Source organism: Enhydra lutris, unplaced genomic scaffold (genome assembly GCF_002288905.1).
Source record: "Enhydra lutris kenyoni isolate GAN:26980312 unplaced genomic scaffold, ASM228890v2 scaffoldscaffold2, whole genome shotgun sequence".
NCBI classification, from domain to species: Eukaryota; Metazoa; Chordata; class Mammalia; order Carnivora; family Mustelidae; genus Enhydra; species Enhydra lutris.
In genome coordinates this window covers 29,688,978-29,712,627 of record NW_019154086.1, presented here as the reverse complement: position 1 = coordinate 29,712,627, position 23,650 = coordinate 29,688,978, and the positions used below count along the sequence as shown (strand labels likewise).

General features: G+C 45.2%; 1 protein-coding gene and 1 pseudogene across 1 annotated transcript in view; both read left to right on the top strand.

Annotated features, from left to right (window-relative positions):
* Nucleotides 1-5,784, top strand: part of LOC111149789 — a 421,979-nt gene extending 416,195 nt beyond the window's left edge. The window contains exons 5-7 of the mRNA XM_022507055.1: nt 1,086-1,134; nt 3,149-3,272; nt 5,379-5,784. Of these exons, the coding sequence (XP_022362763.1) occupies nt 1,086-1,134; nt 3,149-3,272; nt 5,379-5,784 (579 nt within the window). The remainder of the gene's footprint in view (nt 1-1,085; nt 1,135-3,148; nt 3,273-5,378) is intronic.
* Nucleotides 5,785-5,984: 200 nt separating this feature from the next.
* LOC111149778 lies at nt 5,985-7,131 on the top strand (annotated as a pseudogene).
* The last annotated feature ends 16,519 nt before the right edge of the window (nt 7,132-23,650 follow it).

Sequence of the window (23,650 nt, the reverse complement as noted above, 5' to 3'; positions counted from 1 at the left end):
TGATTATTTCAAGTCGTAATAGTTGTGGCTTTGTCGACCGTGGCGGGTCTCCCTTCGTTACCACTGATGTCTCGCCTATATATAGGCTGTCCCCTAGCACACGCTCACATTCGCCTGCCCACCCCTCCGGTATGGCAGCAGGATTTGGCACATCTCGCGTTTGAGCGGATGCTCCTGAATGTGAATGGGTGACCGCCCTCCTCTAAGACTTCGTTCCTTTCAGAAACCCAACCTCTTGCTGACCTGGGGAATGGGGTGAATTAACCTGCTGGGATGAGGGAGTGGTTGTTGCCTCTGTCGCCTCAGCCTCTCTGCTGAATCCCTCTTGTTTTGAAAAGGAGCCACTAGCAGTTCCTTACCGGAGGCCACTGGCTCAGTTCAGGAAATCCAGAGAGGGAGGGGTGCTGAAGTGGAACAGAGAGAGGGAGAGAAAGAGGGCTGCATCTATAAGCAGCAGCTCGGGCAGGTTTGCACTTGTCTCAACATCTTCCTTGCCCCTGAGAGGAGAGCAAATAAATGACTTAAAAGAAAAACATCATGAATGCAGCTCCGCATTAATTCATGAGTTAAAGCAACAGTTGTAATTTGAAATCGTTAATGATGTCCCTAAATGGGGCTGAAGGGCACACAGCTTCACTGCCTGCTTTCTGTGTGTGGCGGCCCTGCAGCAGTGGGGGAGAACTCTTGCTTGCAGGTGTAATTTTTCGGTTCCAGAGCCCTGGGGCTGCTGGAAATTGGGTGCATGCACTTCTGACTTCAGGGGTAAGTAACCGCAATTCCCAGAGAAACTGGCACGGTTTCCATCAGACAGAGCTCTTGGCTGACGGAGCCCACTGGTTAGTGTCCCTTGAGAAACTACCTATTAAATTAACACACTCATTCTAATCCCAGCTGTTTACCATGGCCACTAGCAGATGTGGAATCTTTCCATTACAGCCAATCCGCTCTCTTATGCCTTGCAATGGAAAACATCCGTTTCCCACTTAGTGCTTGAGAAAAATGCCTGATTAAGCTCCCTGGACTTAAACAATGACTTGAAGATAAACACATTTCATTTAGTATTGCATGACATTTTTACATTCCAGGAGAACATAATAATTGGTGCACATGCGAAGTTAGGATTTGACGATGACAGTGAGCTCCATTATTTAAAAAAGTTATTAAACAAAATGTTACTGAGCACCTGTGTGTTATGTGCTAAATGCAAGGTCTGATTCTCTGTGCTGCAGTTACATATCTGTCCATGTAAGACTTGAATTATAATGAAGAAATGTAAGAGTGCAGACTGACTCCCCTCTAGGAACTTAAAATTTAGTAAATTACTTCCCCCAACACACACACACCCACAGCCTCATTGTTGTGAAGACTATGAATCTTTCCTTCTTGAGCAATCTTTGAAACCTGAGTTATCTCTTCAACTATTGAACAATTTGCATATTTTGGCTCCCCTCCCTCCACGCCAGTCCCCCTGAAAATGTCCCCTCTGGGCATTTCCTTCACAAGTTATACAGAGAAATTTGGAACCCATTTCTTTTAAAGCAAGTATGCACAGAAAGAAGGGGGAGAGGAGAGACTTTGAGGCTGTTTAATCAATTTTACCATTTTTGGGTTTGTTAATAACAAAATTACTAGCCACTATTGATTTAGAATAGTGTTTTTCATACTGTAAGTTATTGATGAAATCATCTTAGCATTTAAAAAAATGAAATAGAATAGAATATACTACTGTCCATTGCAGATAGTTACAGTAAGCTTTGTTTTAAAAACTTTTGGTTTTATACACTGAGTCATGATCTAACACTTATTTTACTGTAGGTTGTTATCATAAAATCTGAAAAACACTGATTTAAATCCTGTTAACTCCTGCCGGGGAATAAGTGGGAGAATTTATAACTATGAGGACAGAAACTTGAGAATAACAAAGGAATCCTGTAGAAGAGAAATCCTATTTAGAAGAAGTTGTTCAAATCAAATACTTTTGCTCCTCTTTAAAAAGTTATGTACATGGGGCATCTGAGTGCCTCAGTCAGTTAAGAGTCTGCCTTTGGCTCAGACTCAGGTCATGGTCCTGGGGTCCTGGGATTGAGCCCCACACTGCCTCCCTCCTCACCGGGAGCTCCTTCCTCTCCCTCTGCTGCTTTCTCTTTTGTGCTCCCTCTCTCTCCTTCTCTCTCTGTCAAATAAATAGATAATCTTTTTAAAAAGTGAAAATAAAAAGTGTATATAAATGAATTAATACAGACTACTGGGAGGAAAGGTATAAAATGAAAAAGACAGGTATATTCTCCTTTACCTATGAAGATAACCAAATAAGCTTTTCCGCCCCATAGAAAACCCTCAGTAGGGTCGCTATTGGGAATCAAGTGGCTGGTTCCTTTCCATCATTCCAGACTACTCAGCTCTCACAGCCCTGACCACCATCCCCAAAGTAAAGTAAGGCACTGTGGTTTATTCTCTTAGTGCTTATCACTACCTGACATTATCTTGTTTGGTTCCCGTTCATTTTTGGTTTCTCTAGAATTGAGTTGTAGTGTAGAGGTCTTGCCTCTCTTTTAATTGCTGTAACCTAGTGCCTGGGATGCAGTAGGTTCTCAATGAATGAATGAATGAATGGTTTATTAGGCTCACAGGCCCCAGACTTAAGCCAAAAACAGCTGAGAAAATTGAGACCCATTGAAGTTAAGTGATTTGCTTAAGGGCCCACTAAGTAACCTAGGGAAAGCTTTCTTACACCAGACTAAGTTTTTTTTTTCTCCCTTATTTTAAGGCTAAAAACAATTTAAAGTAAAAGGGAAGAAAAGAGGCTCCCACCTCCCTAGGTTTCCTAATGACAAATCCTGTCTTATGCTTCCTTGGTAATTATTAAGGACCTAAGTAAATTAGGAATTAATCAAAATCCCGTTATTTCAGAGTCTCTTCTCACAGGCCTGCTTTAGTTTGGGTTTGTTTTGATAGACTGATGGCTGCAGCAAGACCTCAAAAGGAAGGATGAGATCTCAAAATCTCAAAATTATGTTGACCATCAGCCATTCCTAATCTAGGGAGAATTTAGAGACAAATTTAAAAACATATAACATTTAGGTAGCATTTAAATCCTAGGACTGACCTTTTTTTGTGAAAGGGTTTAAGCAGCTATTCTCTCCCTTAGTGTCAGCCGAGGAGGATGGGCTTGGACGGTGCCAGGAACTTTGCGGTCAGAGCTCTGAGGTGTCAGAGGAAGTCCTGAAGGAAACACCGGTGACTTTCCATCCTGCTATCCCGTTAGACCTCAGGTGCCCCAACCTCTTCCTTGACAGAGCAACCCCCCCCACCTTGATGTTGGAGCCTGGAAGGCAGCAAGGTTTCTTTTTTCCACTGCCTTATCCCCAGTATCTCCCTCCTGCTTGGCACAAATGCCTGACACACAGTCATGGGGAGGGTGAACTGTTCAGTGCAATAACCAGAACGACTCCCAGAAGTGCCCCCTCCAGCTGGCCAGCCCCTGCTCCTCTGGTTTCCCCCTGTTTCTCACAGTCCTTCCAGGGGACCTGCTTCAGCATCAGGGGCCACGGGATGAGTTGGAGCCCAAGAGGGGTCTGGGTGGGTGGCTGAGGAGGTCCTAATGTTTAAAAATTGGGACTGAGCCCACAACTCTTTTTCATCACCCCAGATGATCAATACTTACCTGTCTACCTGTGTCCTGCCACAAAGTAGGGAGCTCTTCTAACCTAAACCTTGACAAATCCCATGGAGATTTGAAAAGCAGCTATCTAGTTCCAGCACATGAGGTTTCCTACCCACATCTCTGAACACCCTCAGGGTCACCTCCATCCCACAGGGGGGCAGCCAGCTGACCCAGTGCTTCATAGCAACCTCAAAATCAACCCATATTTGGAGCACAAGGCAGGCTGTTTACAGATGTTACCATAAAAGACACTTTGAATTATAATCAGTCCTGTTTTACAGAAGAGCTGTAAAGGGGCCAGACCAGAGGCCCCTTTTCCTGTACTCATAAGATTGCTGTTGCCAGACAAGTTAAAAGATTAGTTTATCTTTCCTGGCTCAGGCCTACCTAGGACAGGAAAGAGTTACATTTCACTGAAGTCACTTAAACAAAGGGTCTCTGCATCAAGTCCCAATTAGGACCTAGAAGAAATGTCAGGGTGGCAGCCACTCCCTACTAAAGAATTCCAAGCATTCCCCTGTTCCTCCATCTGGAGGGTGCTATGCCAGGGTAGTGGCCTGGTCCAGGCTTGAATTCCCTGGGAATAATAAGTAACAGCCCAAATCTGGAAGTCCAGGGAAACTGGTTCTCTCCCCAGTCTGCTGTAAAATTAAGTGTTGGGTTTTTTTTTTTTCTTTTTTGAAAATGATCAGCTTTATTGAGGTATAATTGACATATAAAATTGTAAATATTTAAAGTGTGTTCCATGGTTATTTGATAAAAGCGTAGAGTGTGAAAGGATCCCCCCCCCCCAACTAGTTAACACATCCGTCACCTCACAGTTTTGTGCCTGTGAGAACCTTTAAGTTCTAAGTGCTGTTTTTCATAAGCAACAGAGAAGAGGGCATTTATTAGTTCTTACAAGTCAGAACTGGTTGGTTCACAGGAAATTCATAATCCCGAAAAAGTGTTCTATGACCCATACATACATGCTTTTCAAGTATTGGTATCTTTCACTGCATGGAAACTTGTTCCTAATTAGATGAGCTGCCAAACTTAAGGAACCAATGTATATTCTGAAAAAGCCAGCATATGTTTCTTTGACTCGGTTTCCAGAAAAATTTGAGGGCATAGAGCCAGTGCACAAGCCAGGAGCAAGTCACCAGATACCCACCTCTTCCCCTCCTTTAATGTCTCCTTGATTGGAGGTGGCCAAAGGGGACTTGAGAGGTTCGCGTGAACCTTTAGAACAGATTCTCCTCTAAAATTCGAGGTATCAATCCCATTTTACACTTAACCCCTCCATTCCCCATACACACACCTCTCTGAGGTCAACCTCAGCGTGCGGCCGGGAGGGGGAAGGAAGCCAGAGCTAAAGCAACAGGTTCCGCCCACAGCGTGAATTTGGAAGGGGAGCCAGCAGGGCGAGCGGAGCTGGGCGGTGGAGGGAGAGGAAGTGGCCGAGGAAGGTGGAAGGGAAATGATGGTGCATGACCACTGAGCACACGTCACTTCGGGCTCCCATATGGGCTAGTGTCTGTGTGCGTGTGTGCTGGGGGTGGGGGGAGTCCTTCATCGGATCACTCGGGGACTTCCGCGTGGGCTAGGATGCGTCGCGCCCGCGCTTTGGGGTACCGGGAGTCTTAGGCTGGATAACGAGCCCGGAAAAGAAGGCTTGAGACGCGCCCAGAAAATATTAGTGCGTCTGGGGGTTAAAATCCGCCACCCTCCCCAGCGTGCCGCCCCTGTTAATTGGCCGGGTCTGCATCCCCAACGCTCCGTGCCCCCTTCCCTCGGCCTTTTACCGACCTTTCCAACCCTATCCCCGCCGGGCCTCCAGCCCCAGCCTGCTGCCGCGAAAACCGGGAGAACGGACTACGCCGCGCCCGGCAGCCTCTGGGCATGCTCGGTGGCGGGACCGGCTCCGCCGCCAGGAGGGCGCGTCCTCCCTCCCCCAGGGCGGCGGCGGCGCAGGCAGCTACCGCCGCCGCGCCCGGGCCCCGCACACCTTTGGGGGTCGCGAGAGCCACCCTCTCCAGCGCAGGCTGAGAGCGCCCGAGGCTTCCGGCGGGCAGAGGAGGGGCGGGTCAGGGAGGCGCGGAGGCGGGAGTGAGACCTCCGAGCCGCCTGCGGTTCCTTAGAAAGTAAAGCTCAGCTAGCGAGCAGAGCCCGGCTCCCCGTCGCCGGCGGGGGCGGGGCGAGGCGGGGCCGGGTGGGGGTGGTCTCGGCGCCCCGAACGAGGTGCGAATTCAGTGGCCGCCCACCCTCTTCTCGGTCCCGCCCCCAGGGAATTATAATTCTCTGGGAAAGTGTCTGGTTCTCCGAGAATCCTTGGGGCGGGGTGCAGGGGCGCGCCCGGCGCAAAATGGTTACAACAAAGTCCATGCGCGCTCCGGGGCCCTTCTTACGGAAAGTGTCCTTGCTGATGGCTGGGCACCCCCTTTGCTAATTTGAGGGTTAGTTCCTGGGAGGAAGTATGCTGGGGGGGTGGGCTAAGGGAAGCCTCAGGCTGGTGCCGGCTCCGATTCCCAGGCCTCGTTGGGGGGCGCACCTCCGGCCAGGCGGGCGTGGGACACTGGGCCGGGGTGATCGCGGCGGGCGGCGGGCGGCCGGAGCAGGCTCGGCGGGGCAGCTCACTCTCTGCCTCCTCCCCCCCTCCCCAGGATTACCGAGAGGATGGGATGGATCTAGGCAGTGACGCCGGCAGCAGCAGCAGCAGCAGCCGCGCCAGTTCGCAGTCCAACTCCACCAAAGTGACCCCTTGCTCCGAGTGCAAATCCTCGTCCTCGCCGGGGGGCAGCCTGGACTTGGTGTCTGCCCTGGAGGACTATGAGGAGCCCTTCCCGGTCTACCAGAAGAAGGTGATTGATGAGTGGGCGCCGGAGGAGGACGGGGAGGAGGAGGAAGAGGAAGACGAGCGCGACGAGCGCGACGAGCGGGGGTATCGGGATGACCGCTGTCCGGCCCGGGAGCCGGGGGACTTGAGCGCCAGGACCCGCGGCGGCGGCGGCGGGGGCAAGGGCGCCACCACTGTCATGCCGCCTCCCGTGCCCAATGGCAACCTCCAACCGCACGACCCCCAGGACCTCAGGCACAATGGCAACGTGGTGGTGGTGGCCGGCCGGCCCAGCGGTTCCCGGGGCCCCCGCCGGGCGGTCCAGAAGCCCCAGCCCGCGCGGAGCCGACGCGGCGGCCGGGGCCCGGCAGCTGGGGTTCTCTGCCTTCAGCCCACCGACTGCGGGACGTGCGTCCCGGAGGAGCCCCCGGTGCCCCCTATGGACTGGGAGGCACTGGAGAAGCATCTGGCTGGACTGCAGTTCCGGGAGCAGGAGGTGCGGAACCAGGGCCAAGCGAGGACCAACTCCACCTCCGTAAGTTGGCCCGGGTGCGTGCCCACGCGCGCACACACGCGTACACACCCCGCGCACTGCCCGCACGCGCCCTCCTGGCGCTCCCACCCGCCTCCGGCCCCATTCATCCTTTCCTGAGGGTGGGGGCCGGGCCGAAGAGCCTGCCTTCTGCTCCCCTGGGGTACGGTTGCTCAGTCTGGGAGCTGTCTGGGTTTGCCTGATGGGCGGAGAGGAGGGAGGGGCAGCCAGAGGGCAGCGGAAAGTCGGGTTAGTGGAACCGGCGACTCATTTTAATGGAATTACTTATGGAGACGAGGTTGTGAGTCACTTGCCTGAAAATAAATCCGGGGAGAGCTTGGCACCGAAGCCGGTGCCCTGCGGGTGATTATTTCAAGTCGTAATAGTTGTGGCTTTGTCGACCGTGGCGGGTCTCCCTTCGTTACCACTGATGTCTCGCCTATATATAGGCTGTCCCCTAGCACACGCTCACATTCGCCTGCCCACCCCTCCGGTATGGCAGCAGGATTTGGCACATCTCGCGTTTGAGCGGATGCTCCTGAATGTGAATGGGTGACCGCCCTCCTCTAAGACTTCGTTCCTTTCAGAAACCCAACCTCTTGCTGACCTGGGGAATGGGGTGAATTAACCTGCTGGGATGAGGGAGTGGTTGTTGCCTCTGTCGCCTCAGCCTCTCTGCTGAATCCCTCTTGTTTTGAAAAGGAGCCACTAGCAGTTCCTTACCGGAGGCCACTGGCTCAGTTCAGGAAATCCAGAGAGGGAGGGGTGCTGAAGTGGAACAGAGAGAGGGAGAGAAAGAGGGCTGCATCTATAAGCAGCAGCTCGGGCAGGTTTGCACTTGTCTCAACATCTTCCTTGCCCCTGAGAGGAGAGCAAATAAATGACTTAAAAGAAAAACATCATGAATGCAGCTCCGCATTAATTCATGAGTTAAAGCAACAGTTGTAATTTGAAATCGTTAATGATGTCCCTAAATGGGGCTGAAGGGCACACAGCTTCACTGCCTGCTTTCTGTGTGTGGCGGCCCTGCAGCAGTGGGGGAGAACTCTTGCTTGCAGGTGTAATTTTTCGGTTCCAGAGCCCTGGGGCTGCTGGAAATTGGGTGCATGCACTTCTGACTTCAGGGGTAAGTAACCGCAATTCCCAGAGAAACTGGCACGGTTTCCATCAGACAGAGCTCTTGGCTGACGGAGCCCACTGGTTAGTGTCCCTTGAGAAACTACCTATTAAATTAACACACTCATTCTAATCCCAGCTGTTTACCATGGCCACTAGCAGATGTGGAATCTTTCCATTACAGCCAATCCGCTCTCTTATGCCTTGCAATGGAAAACATCCGTTTCCCACTTAGTGCTTGAGAAAAATGCCTGATTAAGCTCCCTGGACTTAAACAATGACTTGAAGATAAACACATTTCATTTAGTATTGCATGACATTTTTACATTCCAGGAGAACATAATAATTGGTGCACATGCGAAGTTAGGATTTGACGATGACAGTGAGCTCCATTATTTAAAAAAGTTATTAAACAAAATGTTACTGAGCACCTGTGTGTTATGTGCTAAATGCAAGGTCTGATTCTCTGTGCTGCAGTTACATATCTGTCCATGTAAGACTTGAATTATAATGAAGAAATGTAAGAGTGCAGACTGACTCCCCTCTAGGAACTTAAAATTTAGTAAATTACTTCCCCCAACACACACACACCCACAGCCTCATTGTTGTGAAGACTATGAATCTTTCCTTCTTGAGCAATCTTTGAAACCTGAGTTATCTCTTCAACTATTGAACAATTTGCATATTTTGGCTCCCCTCCCTCCACGCCAGTCCCCCTGAAAATGTCCCCTCTGGGCATTTCCTTCACAAGTTATACAGAGAAATTTGGAACCCATTTCTTTTAAAGCAAGTATGCACAGAAAGAAGGGGGAGAGGAGAGACTTTGAGGCTGTTTAATCAATTTTACCATTTTTGGGTTTGTTAATAACAAAATTACTAGCCACTATTGATTTAGAATAGTGTTTTTCATACTGTAAGTTATTGATGAAATCATCTTAGCATTTAAAAAAATGAAATAGAATAGAATATACTACTGTCCATTGCAGATAGTTACAGTAAGCTTTGTTTTAAAAACTTTTGGTTTTATACACTGAGTCATGATCTAACACTTATTTTACTGTAGGTTGTTATCATAAAATCTGAAAAACACTGATTTAAATCCTGTTAACTCCTGCCGGGGAATAAGTGGGAGAATTTATAACTATGAGGACAGAAACTTGAGAATAACAAAGGAATCCTGTAGAAGAGAAATCCTATTTAGAAGAAGTTGTTCAAATCAAATACTTTTGCTCCTCTTTAAAAAGTTATGTACATGGGGCATCTGAGTGCCTCAGTCAGTTAAGAGTCTGCCTTTGGCTCAGACTCAGGTCATGGTCCTGGGGTCCTGGGATTGAGCCCCACACTGCCTCCCTCCTCACCGGGAGCTCCTTCCTCTCCCTCTGCTGCTTTCTCTTTTGTGCTCCCTCTCTCTCCTTCTCTCTCTGTCAAATAAATAGATAATCTTTTTAAAAAGTGAAAATAAAAAGTGTATATAAATGAATTAATACAGACTACTGGGAGGAAAGGTATAAAATGAAAAAGACAGGTATATTCTCCTTTACCTATGAAGATAACCAAATAAGCTTTTCCGCCCCATAGAAAACCCTCAGTAGGGTCGCTATTGGGAATCAAGTGGCTGGTTCCTTTCCATCATTCCAGACTACTCAGCTCTCACAGCCCTGACCACCATCCCCAAAGTAAAGTAAGGCACTGTGGTTTATTCTCTTAGTGCTTATCACTACCTGACATTATCTTGTTTGGTTCCCGTTCATTTTTGGTTTCTCTAGAATTGAGTTGTAGTGTAGAGGTCTTGCCTCTCTTTTAATTGCTGTAACCTAGTGCCTGGGATGCAGTAGGTTCTCAATGAATGAATGAATGAATGGTTTATTAGGCTCACAGGCCCCAGACTTAAGCCAAAAACAGCTGAGAAAATTGAGACCCATTGAAGTTAAGTGATTTGCTTAAGGGCCCACTAAGTAACCTAGGGAAAGCTTTCTTACACCAGACTAAGTTTTTTTTTTCTCCCTTATTTTAAGGCTAAAAACAATTTAAAGTAAAAGGGAAGAAAAGAGGCTCCCACCTCCCTAGGTTTCCTAATGACAAATCCTGTCTTATGCTTCCTTGGTAATTATTAAGGACCTAAGTAAATTAGGAATTAATCAAAATCCCGTTATTTCAGAGTCTCTTCTCACAGGCCTGCTTTAGTTTGGGTTTGTTTTGATAGACTGATGGCTGCAGCAAGACCTCAAAAGGAAGGATGAGATCTCAAAATCTCAAAATTATGTTGACCATCAGCCATTCCTAATCTAGGGAGAATTTAGAGACAAATTTAAAAACATATAACATTTAGGTAGCATTTAAATCCTAGGACTGACCTTTTTTTGTGAAAGGGTTTAAGCAGCTATTCTCTCCCTTAGTGTCAGCCGAGGAGGATGGGCTTGGACGGTGCCAGGAACTTTGCGGTCAGAGCTCTGAGGTGTCAGAGGAAGTCCTGAAGGAAACACCGGTGACTTTCCATCCTGCTATCCCGTTAGACCTCAGGTGCCCCAACCTCTTCCTTGACAGAGCAACCCCCCCCACCTTGATGTTGGAGCCTGGAAGGCAGCAAGGTTTCTTTTTTCCACTGCCTTATCCCCAGTATCTCCCTCCTGCTTGGCACAAATGCCTGACACACAGTCATGGGGAGGGTGAACTGTTCAGTGCAATAACCAGAACGACTCCCAGAAGTGCCCCCTCCAGCTGGCCAGCCCCTGCTCCTCTGGTTTCCCCCTGTTTCTCACAGTCCTTCCAGGGGACCTGCTTCAGCATCAGGGGCCACGCACAGTTAAGGAGTAAAGAAAGACACTGGTGATTTATGCTTTTGATGTCAGATTGAGAACTAGCTGTGGCAAGTTTTAGGGAGACCTGCTCCCTCATATCCATATTCACCCTAAGTTCTCATTTCTCACAGTTAAGGAGTAAAGAAAGACACTGGTGATTTATGCTTTTGATGTCAGATTGAGAACTAGCTGTGGCAAGTTTTAGGGAGACCTGCTCCCTCATATCCATATTCACCCTAAGTTCTCCCTCATATCCATATTCACCTTAAGTTCTCATTTCACTGCCGACTGTGACTAGTAAGCTGGCTTGGGCAATCCTGGGGATATGCGGTTTCCCTCTTCTCAGCACAGACCCAGGCAGTCCACTTTCTTTTTGTCTGCTTCCCCTGGGTCTTTGTCTCCAGATCACTCTTCTACCTACTCAAGGACTGTAAGGTTTTCTCTCCTCAGGGTCTGTGGTCCTCCAAGCTGAGTCTCCTCTGTCCCTGGAAACTCACCCTTTTTTCTCCCATTTCCCCACTTTCGATTCTTGAAAACAACAACAACAACAACTAACTGTTGAGGTAGAGTTGACAGTTCGCTGCACACATTTGAAGTGTGTGATCTGATCGGTTTTGATGTATATGTATGCTTGCGAAACCGTCATCACAATTAAGATTGTGAACATATCTCTCACCCCAAAAACTATCCACGTGCCCCTTCGCAACCTCCCCATCTTGCCCCTTGGCAACCACTGGTCTTATTTCTATCACTATATAGGTTAGCTTGTTTTTTCTAAAATGAATGTAAGTAGAATCATATAATATGTACTCAGTTTTTGTCCAGCTTCTTTCATTCGGCATGTCATTATTTTATGATTCAGCCGTGTTATTGTCTAGAGCAACAGCTCACTACTTTGTTTTGCTAGATAGTGTTTCATTTTATGGAGATACCCTATTTCCTAGTTGATGGACATTGAAGTTGTTTCTAGTTTCTATTACTAATGAAAGTGCTGTGAACATTCATTTATTTGTAGGAACATATTCTTTCATTTCTCTTGGGTAAATACCTAGGAGTGGAAGGGCTGAATCATGTGTCAGCAGCTTTAGGGGTTGCCTGTTTTCCAAAGAAACTGTACCTTTTTATGCTTCTGTCACCATGATTATTCATGTACACACTGTAACCGTGGCTTCCTCTCCCACTGGTTGCTCTGTTCCCTCTGTGTCTTTGGGGACTTGCAAATATCTCTCTTCAGGTGCCTGGGGTGATTGCTTCCCTCTCAAAAAAGTGAGAGTACCATCTTACACCCAACTAGAGTCGTTACACTCATTGTTCAAAAATACCCATTTTTAAATTAGAGAAGAGCTCAAGTTGCAGACCCAACACATTTTGATTATGGTTGCATTATTTTTAGTGCCTGTGACAGGTGCATTTCCTCTTGTAATGAGAAGATAAGAATAATTTTAATTGATGTGTTAATGGAAAGCAAATTCTCCTGATGAAGTTTCTTCCTAAGTACTTGAAAATAATTTGTCTTTTTATTTGTTTGTACTATTAACTAGTAGCAAACTTTAAATTGCCTACATTTCTTCCTGGAATGGTAGTAATTACAGGTTGTTTTCAATGTGTTATTCTGTAAGCCTTCCCGCCCAGGTCTTCCTTCCCTGTCAATGATTCCACTGAAGTAGCTTGAATGGCTGAGTAGCTCGTTTCTGTAGTTATGTGGGCTATGTTTAAATTATATGAATTCCCATTTTTATAGACTGAATTAAAAGGTCTTTATTACTCTTTATACTCTTTATTACTTAATTACAAAATATTATAAAATTTGTAAGTTTAATAAGTCATGTGCTTTGGCACTCTGGGGCACAGCGGTGAAAATGTTCTGTGTGGCACATAACTATCACTTCTTCCTGTTAGCGCTACAGGACGTTGTTAAATCTTTGTGTGTGTGTGTGTGTGTGTGTGTGTGTGTGTGTGTGTGTGTTTTAATCATAACCAGAAACTACCAGGACTAAATGTACTCTCTGCTTCAACCTTTTACCTTGAAATGTTTAGTGCCATCATTGCCTGTTTTTCTAATTTATGTTGATATTTGTTTAAGAGCTGCAAATGTCCATTAGTGTGTACTCAAGACTTTAAAGAAATATATGGTTGGGTTAAAAAAAAATTAGGTTGCAGGTTCTGGGGCTGTGTGTTTGTATTTAAGCTACCATCACATGGTTCATCCTGTAGCAGAACATCTGAAAGTGTTGTAGTTGGACTAAAGGAGATCTTTGCCAACAGATTGGTTTGCACATTGGCGTCCTTTAAAATGTCCTAAGGAAAATTTTCAGGGTGCATGTCTGAAAAACAGATTTCAGCATTCTCATCACACATTCATGGTGCTCTTTGAACATCTCACCGCTGACATCCTGTCACCTTCCTCCATCCTTTTCCAGCTCTGCCATACTTTCAACTCCAGATCCTTTGCCTGGCATTCCTTGTTGCTTCACTCAGGAAGGCCCTGTGTGGCCCTCCAAAGCTCTTTGCTTTGGAGTTTCCATTTTAAAGATGATAATACTGAGGCCTGGCGAGATTCAGGGATTTACCTGAAGCCTCAGTCCTGACAGAACTCAGACCAGATCTGTCAATTTCTGACTCTGCTTCCAGGCCCTTTCAGTGATACTGTCCATTGATATCCTCGATTATCTTTTCATGGGTATGTCTCTTAGCTACCCAGGTGCTAGTAATCATAATTCCACATCCTTTCTTAAAAGCTTATCAAAACTCTGTGTCATTACATTTGCATTTAAAAATAGAAATTTGGGGGCGCCTGGGTGGCTCAGTGGGTTAAAGCCTCTGCCTTCGGCTCAGGTCATGATCCCAGGGTCCTGGGATCGAGCCCTGCATCGGGCTCTCTGCTCAGCAGGGAGCCTGCTTCCCTTCCTCTCTCTGCCTGCCTCTCTGCCTGCCTGTGATCTCTGTCTGTCAAATAAATAAATAAAATCTTTAAAAAAAAAAAATAGAAATTTGTTTTTACTCCTAGACCTTTTGCCCCTGAAGACAAGAGTGGTCTTGTTTTCTTCCTTTTGAAATTCAGTCCCAAGTATTTCAACAAAAAGGGCTTTTGCAAATGCTTTTCTTAACCGCTGTTAGGTGGGACAGATGATGCTTTATACTGTCAGTGACCAGGAGATTATTTTGCATGCAACTTCTGTAGAAATTTAAGTGTCAATTATGAAACTGAACTTTTTAAATAGAAAAGTAATAGGATTTTAAAGATAGAAAGGATCTGAGAGGTCATTTCATCAAATCCTCACCATTTTCAAAGGCAGAAGTAGGTCTGTGGAGATTAAACACCTTCATTCAACTTCCCTCAACATCCTCAGCCCAGGCCTATCTGAGTCTGGAAGTAGATTCTACGTTTTAGCACTAGAGCAGAAGTTTTGATTTTATTGTTTGTTTCTCTTTTTCTTTTGTTAAACCAGCACTTTCAGACAATTGTAAAATTGCTTTCTTCCCTGAAGACTTTGGCTCATCACTGTGTATTTCTACCAACGGATCAGTGCTCTCCCTGGGTTGATGATATGTTCCATCATTGCTCCTTTTCCTGTTCATCCAGCCTCCTTTCCACCACTGGGCCACAGAGTTCTTTCCTCTCGTGGGGCCAGAGGATGACCGGCCCTTGAGAACTTTGCAAAGAGCCACCTGAGTTCTGGGAGGCGGAGAGGGGAACAGTGAGGGCTTGTGCTCACCCTTCCACGGGACCCTTCCACAGACAGAGTCCTTCCATTGACTCTCAGGCCGTGAGGTGGAGCCTGGGTTCAGAAAGACAGGGGAGAGAAGATCTCTGTGCCGCTCACCCACAAGTACAAGTAGGAGCTTAAAGTGAATTAGCTGATTGTAAGCCTCTCAAAGGGGGAACTAACAAAACCAAGAAAAAACTAGAAAGAAAAGTATTTGTGGAGTTCGGGAGCAGCCCATGAGATAGCCTCCATTAGGATGTCAGGCTTCATCAGAATGTGGGTGATGACAAGGAATAGAAAAGTAGACATCCGGAAAGGGAGAGGTGTTTGGGTTTTATGTTCCCCATATGATGTTTCTTAGTTTCCCATTTAAATGCGGAGAACTGAGCTATCACTAACTCTTGTCAGGTCCAGGACACTCGTAATAACTGTTCTCCTTCACTTAGCCAAGCCTTATCAGATCTGTAAGAGCCCTATTGTTTCAGATGCTCTTGGTTTGTTTCTTTACTTTGTTCCGTTTTTGGCTACCTCTTCACCTTTGTGATGTTATTTTCCTTATATATCTCTTAAATCATTATGTCAAGCATGTTCTATCACTAGTCTTTATCACTTGCCTTTCTCTGTTTCTCCTACTGTGCATACTTTCTCTCTTTCCCTACTACACATACTTTCTCTGTTTCCCCTATGCACATACTTTCTGTTTCCATACTACACAAACTTCATCTCATTGTCCCCACCTAACCTATTTTTCAATGTGGGTGTTGTTTTAGGTTATTCCCATTTTTCCCTACTTTGGTGGTATTTTCTCTAGAAAGTTTATATAATTTAAAAGATAATGCTTTAGGCCAGGAAATACTCAGGTGAGAGGAATGAACTCAGCCAGTGTTTGTTCTGCTCCAGGTTGATGGTTTTTTGAAAGTACTTGTAAAATATTTTTGAGTTGCTTGTAACTGATGTGAACTTATAGCAAAGTTTACTGGAAGCAAAAGAGTTAACCAGTTTTCTTCTGTCCAGTATTGTATATCAGATTTCCTAATTGCCACTTGTATCTGTACATTCTACTGATACCCTTGAATCTCCACCCAAATATTTTATATTTATTTGTAATTAAATGACCTTTTTGGGTATATCCATCATCAAAAATATCAAATTCATCTTTTTTCTTCTTTTATTTCCTTACATTTCTCTAAGTTACTCCTTGGTATTTATGCTTCTTGAAAGTGATTGTGGATCTTTCTTCCTTGGGATATTAGCATAGTATACATGTTTTTAAAAAGCTTCAATTATTGTGGATCACAAAAAAGCCATGCATTAGTCAGCAGCTGATTTCTGCAAATATATCAATTCAAGAGGGTTTTATCGCCCATGTCCTAATAGAGATGATTGAGCCTTCAAAACTCTTGTAGAAATGAATGTCTAAGTTATTCAGAGTGGGTTTTTTTTTTTTTTTTTCCCTTCCCCAAAAAGCATCCAACAAGAAACTGTGTGGGCTGGGCTTTTCTAGGCACTGCTGCACTTGCCCAGGCAGATGAGGCTGGTTTTTAGGGTGCTTGGGAGACGGTGGAGAGCAGAGCTCTATCTCTAGCCTCATAGCTGGGCCTCCGGGCAGCAGGTCACCCATTAGGAACTCCCTGAGCACGGGCAAGCTGCTCAGGCACAGTGCTGCCCCCTCCTCGGTGCACACCCACCGGGACCTCCTTCAGGCCCCCCCACAGTGATCCGCAGCCCGCCTCTCCTTCATCTTTCATTTGTGTGCACATCCCCTGTGTGTAGAGAACCAACTCAAAGTCTGTATGCAAGTGGCTTGTCCAGGTCTGGGACCCTCTGATGACCAGGGCCCCCGGCCAGGCGTCCGCATGGACTAGGTGGTGACAAGGAGCTGATGACGGGCTCTCTCCCGGGGCTGCTAGCTGCGGCAGGGATCCCCCCCACTCACAAACGGGTTGTAGGCATGTTCAGAACAAAACAACAGGTAAGTCATGGCAACTACCAAACTAACATCATTTGATTCAGCTTCCTTCAGGTTTGCCATATATGGAAAGAATTCTGCTGTCTAAAAAAGTTTAAAGGCAATGAGGTAATTTCCTTATAATGCCTAAGATCTCCGGCACTGTTGTAAATTTAGATTTGAGGTTAGAGCATTAAAAAATAAAAACAGAACCTAAAAAGCTGCTGTGTTATGAAATGCTGGGGCATTTTTAATGTCAAGTCCAGCAGCACAATATCTGGACCCCCCTCCCCCATCCCCACACGAAGAAAGAGTAGAGTGAAAGTTATTTCTAAAATAAGAAGGGTCTGGACCTCTGGGAACCTGCACAGTGTCTCCTTAGAAGACAACTTAAAGGCTAATCTCAATTCCGATAAAAATAACATGTTTTCAAATAGTTTCAAAACCAATTTAGCCTTCTGTTTTTCTCCTCATGGCACCAGTAGCTAAAAATTATACCACTTATGAAAATTGCAGACAATTTTTTTTCTTTGTGCAATCTTACATAATTTTTGGTCCATTTGACCTGGTCTGACATTTTATTATGAGCAACTGCATCTTAAGTGCTCCGTCCTTTTTATTTCCACTCTAAAATTGGTAAGGAGTAAGAGAGAAGACCACTGGGATTTTATTTTTGAATACTGAAATTATGTAACTAGTGATCTCCTGTTAAAGTTGTTACTCAGCCTACTGTGGCCCCACAGTCTGACCCAAATAGCCCTTAAATTCAGATCCTGTTCAAGAAGAAAAATTTTAGGTAGCAGTAATTTTAAAACTTCTTGAATTCCTGCTCTACTATGGTATGGTGGTCTCAATATTGGATTGATGTTTCTTGTGTTTCATACAAAAACGCTCGACAGAGCCAATGTATAACTGTTGTGTGTACTAACGTATAAGTAAGACCCCTGCAGAAATTCTAGTGTGCTTGCAGCCTCATTAGGACTCTGTTTTCCTAATAAGCAATCACACTAGGAATCCAAATATTAGAGCTATGAGGGATTCCATAGCAAAGATGGCAAAGCCAGATGCTTCCAGAGCCATGTAGGTAACTAATGAGGACTGTGGGTCAGGGGGAAGCAGGACCATGGTGAGCTGGAGGTGTATCCCAGCCATAAAAGGGGAGCTGTTCTAACATACTGCCTGATTTGTTGCCATGCCAGAATATAGTCAACATTCTGATATATCAGGAGAAGCCCCAGACCAAACTTTTATGAGACATATCTTGAATATGAAACTTTGGCAAGTAACTTAAAAAAAACCAACATAATTTTGTAGGGCTAACAAGCATATCAGTTCTTCAAAATATGACCTTTGGGCTACCAACTTCCCATCCCACACCAAAGCCAATCTCCTCATTTTACAGATGAAAAAACAGACCCAGAGAGATTCAGTGATTTTTCCTGAGTGGAGGTGAGGTGGGCGAGGTGGGCATGGCTTGCTGAGAAGTCTGGTGAGATACTAGAAATGAGAGATGCTAGGGAAGAAAACTCATGAAGAAATGTTCTGATTTACTGACACCAGAGTAACTTCCTTTGAAACAGTAACATCCGGGGGTGGGAAGGAGAGATAACTGTATACACCTTATTCTGTTTCACTTAATTCTTATACATATCCCATTACTTAGAATTTACTTTTCTCTTTCATCTTCAAAGCAGTTCAAAAACTGATTTTGTATTTGCATTCAGGGACGTGTATCATGATTTATTTTTCTTCATTTATAAATAATGAGAAAGGAGGAATTCTTAAAGAAAAAGTTACCTTAAACAATCACACACACACACACACACACACACACACACACACAGGATATGTGGTCTTAATTCTTTTTTCTTCTAGAAATTCATCTGAGACCATTTAATTCAAGGGTTGGTAGTATAGGTGAGTTTTGATAAAATTTCTTATTATATGGAATCTAATGAAACTTCAAGATTGCTGAATCATGTTTAGATTTTATTTAATTCCAGCTATTACTACATAATATACTGTTGGAAGCATAGAGGTTGGGAAATTTTTGTTTTTGCTTCCTCTTTAGAATTACTTGCTCTAAGTAAAAAGTCAACACAGATTTCATGCAAACGAGTCAAGTTTGGGGTCTTGATTCACATTCCTTTAGAAAAATAGGAAACATTGTTCATTTCACTTTTTAAACATGACTTTTTACTTTGAAATAATTTTAGATTTACAGAAGAGTCACAAAGATAGTCCAGAATGTTCGTGCATATCCTGCACCAACCAGCTCCTCCTGATGTAAGCATCTCCTATAACTGTGGCACATTTGTCAAAACTAAGAAGTGAACAAGGACACAGTATTATTACCTACACTACAGGCTTTATTTGGATTTACATTAGCTTTTATGATTAAAAAGGTATTACACCAAGTCAACTAAAGTAATAAGTAATATATCCTTGTAGGCTGTGGCTTGATGGAGGGGAGAGCTATGTCCCTCCATAGTCTCCCTTACCTCCCCACAAAGTCATCTCAAGGGAACCTAAGCAAATATTCCACTGTGTGTTGGCTTTAAGTGTATTTTGAAAACCATTCTCCTAGCCCCTCTGCCAATCGGGTTGCCTTCCTCGGTGGAAACTCTGCGGCTGCCCTGTGGGGAAAGTGTGTGCAGTGAAGAACAGGGCAGGTAGAGAGAGAAGCACATGCAGACCCATAGAGGACAGGCCCTCTAATGGGGAGCACGGGTGTGAGGAGCTGTGTCGTACGTTCCCAAGGATAGCATAAATTAAGTACTTGCTCATCAGCTCTTTTCTGTGGGCTATATAAACGGCCACAAATTGTCACTGTTCTTGGGAATGTTATTTGCCTCACCAACATCCAGATCTTTTGTTTGATTGTTTTTAGGAAACAGCTTTGGCTTGGGAGTATACTTCTTTTATTTTATTTTATGTCATTTCATTTCATTTTATTATGTTATGTTAGTCATATGTTAGTCACAGTACTTCCTTCATTTCCATAGTGTTCCATGATTTAAAGGGAGTATTCTTCTTTAAAGTTAAGCTTCTGGTGAAATTGCGAAGGCTCTGTGAATGGCATGAAATTCCAGGCGGAAGGGAGTAAGTTACAGTTGACTAGAGAGAGCTGTAAGTGACTTGGGGGATGAATGTCACTCATGAGGCGAAATGAGTGTTAATTCCAGGAACATGTGTGGGAGATTTCACAGATTAGAAATACCCAGGAAGGGGGTTGGAGACTCTTGCAAGTGTGGAAAAAGAAAGACAACGGACCTGTCAAGATGTTCAGTCTTTGTTACCCGAATCATCAGAATTTTAAAAAACTAAGCTACTAATGGGCACCAGACAGAGTTTTGTCAGCAGCAGGATGTCCCCGTGACCCAGTGATTTCTCGTTGAAGAGGGTTTCCCGGTTAGTCATTCCCTGCCTTTGGTGGCCGGGCTTGGCTGACAGAATCAGTGAGTTCCTCTTAAGTTTGTTTAAATTTCCCAGAATTCTTTTGCTAATTACATGTTCAATGTATTGTGGATTGTGATAATACTAAGTAAATATTTCTTTTAGCGAAACCCATAAAGTCACATTGGAAATTGTGCTTTCTAGACCAGAATGTTTTGAATAAATGCTTCAATTTATATACTTTCTTAAAATTCATTAGATGCTGTGCTGGAGGACAGGATATTTTGGCCTCACTGACCTCTATATTCTTAGGTTCTTCCTCCTATTGGGGGTTTTCATGGGCTTTGCGCCCAGCAGGAGTTACCCTTCCTGATAGCACCCAAGTTCCTTTTAGGGAGTTACCCCTTCCCTGCTGTGTATGATTTTGGTGGGAGGATAATTGCAAGTAGTTGACTCCTGTTCTAGAACCTCAGCCCCAGATTCTCCCTCCCCTGGTTCTGCAGCAGGTGGAGGAGCTTCTCTGGGACTTTGGGTCTAGGGCGCTCCCCTCGAAGCCCTTAGGACAGCTGGAGGCCCTCACAGTGATGATGGCTGCCAAGCCCTTCCCATGAGGGGCCATAGTGGGCTTCATAGTGCCTCCCTTCCTTTCTCTGTGCTGCTCCAGTGTCTACCTCCTGTTGAATCCGAGTTTAGGTCAGCTGGGGTGGGTTTTATTGGTTTGAAATCAGGAACCCTAATTGATAACAGCAAACAGTCTCTGGACTTAGGAATCAAGTTCATATATCATATCTGTAAGCCCAATATCACTAAATAGAAGTCTTTAATATTTTTGAGTCTTACACAGCATCATTGAATATCAAAGGTGGAATGGACCTTAAAGCTCCTCTGGCCCAACCCGCTTCATTTTACAGATGAGGAAATAGGCACACAGAGCAGGAGAGACTTTGGGGGTGTCATAAACAGAACATTGACATCCTACGCGGAGACCTCATGGCTCATCAGCCCTGGACATCTTGTCCACACACCCTCACTCTACTCCTGGGACTCATGGTACCCATTTATGGGTTGACTGGGCAGATCTAAAGGTGACACCAGTGGCCTTGGAAAGGATCAAAGCTGACTGAACCACTTGGGGTTCAACCTATGGCTGGTGATGTTAATACCAAGACTCAAACATAAGGCTGAAACGTCAGCAGACCTTACCCCAGGGCTCTCTGCTGCCAGTCCAGATGTGTTCTTGTGATGCAGCTGAGGCTGTATAAGGAGGTGGTTATCTGCAGGCTCTGGAATCAGACAGACCTGGCCCAAAATAGTAGTTATAGCCTCCTTATAATTACTGGGATAAAAACAACTAGTACCGTGGTATAAATCTGTAAATTTTTAATGTGAATTAAAGAATGTCTTCTAACCATTCTTTATTTTCTAGAAACTATGCTGTTATATGATCTAAGTGGAGGAAGTCTCTTGAGTTTTGAAGGAGTAAACTTCCTGAGTTCATTTTGTAGTAAGAGCTAGATTTTAAAATTGCTTATGTGAAGCTTTTCAGCAAAGCATAGTCCATACCATGATGTCTGCCAAGCCTCTCCCTAAGACGGGCCATTATTTTTTCTTCATCGCCTATTCAGTCAGTGAAGACGTACTGAATGCCTCCTCTGTATTAGGTGTAGTGATAAGGATAAGCAGACGCTTACATGAAGCTGTCATGTCATGGGGCTTCTTGCCCTCCTGGAGCCTGCAGCCCAGTGGGGGAAGCTGACCCGAATCCCGTAAGCACACCAGTATGCCACATGCTGTTGGAGAGGGTGACACTGCTGTGAGAACTGGAGAGACATGCGTTAAACCTGTTTTGATGATAATAGCAATAGCTATCACTTACTGAGTGCCAACGATGGATAGGGACTGAGCTGGCTGCTGTTCATTTATTGTGCCTAACGCTCATGGTGAGGGAGGGTGGATGCTGTTACTCCCATTTCACAGACAAGGAAACTGAGGCTTCTGGCAGGATCATAGAGCTAGCGCAGGTCTCACTGGCTCCAAGGGCCAGTGCTTTCCACTTTCAACTAGTAAGACTGTTAAACCAGATACTTGGGATTTAGCGTCTCTGATGTTCATTACATAGTAACTGCTTGTCTTTGCTGATGGCTGCGGCCATATCCGAACATCTGGAATCTCTGGATATACAGTATCTGCTTATACCACATGCGGCTATTTGAGAATTCTTCATACATGGAAACGTTAATGAAAAATTCATTCAAGGGGCGCCTGGGTGGTTCAGTTGGTTAAGCGTCTGACTCTTGATTTCGGCTCAGGTCATGATCTCGGGGTCACAGGATTGAGCCCTCTGCTGGGCTCTGCAGTCAGCGTGGAATCTGCTTGTCCTTCTCCCTCTACTCCTCCCTGCACTTGCACACTCTCTCTCCCTCACAAATGAATAAATACAATCTTAAAAAAAGTAAAAAATTAAAAATAAATTCATTCAAACATAAATGCATGGCTTTATGTTTCTTCCCTTCACTTTGAAGGTCCCCACTGATACCCCTATGCTTGTTTCTCATGAATCTGGCTAGTCCATTAAGACTAGTCAAAAACTTGCCCTGCATGTTGGTTTAAAGGAGTCGTAATGATCCTCTGGTTGAGTGGAGGTTCAGAGAGAGAAAATGGTGCATTCCTGCCCTCTTGACACCCAATCCTGAGCTAGCTACTCCTCATGAGTTGTTTTACTTATAAAATGGGACTGTGGGTCACTAGGTTATAGACAGCCCTAAAACAATGGGGCATGCCTGAGTCCTTGCCATGTGTTGGGCATCACACCCAGAGAGCTATCCTTGCAGAATTCCTGAGACCACATTCAGCAACAGTGTAGTCACCTGTAGCGGTCTAGCAAAAGAAATGGCCATCTGAAGGCCCAGGAAGGGGAGAGGTCAGGTAGGGTGAAGTAGAAAGTGCGCAGGCTATAGCAGAAGCCAGTGCCTCCTGTGATTTTTTTTCATGCCTGTTCATGTACTTACTCACTTAACAGTCATTCGTATTTAGTAGCTGCATGTTGCTGGACCTTAAGGGAGATAAGAGGGCTATGAGCTCTGCCCAAGTGGCATATTTATTTTGGCGAGGGAGATGGACATTAAATAAGTTCCTCAGGTGGTTATTTAATATCTGAGGTAAGCGCTAGGAAGGGAGGTCAGGGAGTCTGGAAGCCTCTGGCTCAGCCACCTGCAGAGGCAGCTGCAGGAGGACCACTGACCTAAGACCTGGAGGGGGAGGAGCCCAGTGCAAGGTGGGATGACCAGAGCCACCCCAGGGAGACGTGTGGTGGGAGGAGGGACAGGAAGGGTGGCAGCCAGCACACAGGGAAGGAGTTTGGAAAGGTCTGTGGAACTCAAGTCAGGGCTAGCCTGAGGAAAATTACTCTCTTTCCTCACAAACACAGCCCAGGCATCTGAGTCTGCACCTCATTTATGGAACTTTCCACCTCTACTTCTAAAAGCCATCTTTTATACAATAAAATAACCGTGCAATTTTCCTGTAGGAAATTTAAATTTTTTTTATGCTGCAAAGAGTTTAATGATAGACACAATGCCTGAAATGCCATTTACTTATACTCACAGACTTGGGGTACTGTGGGGAATGGAGCCTTTTAGGGAATTAAGTGGGAAGAAGCTATCTGAATGCAGTGA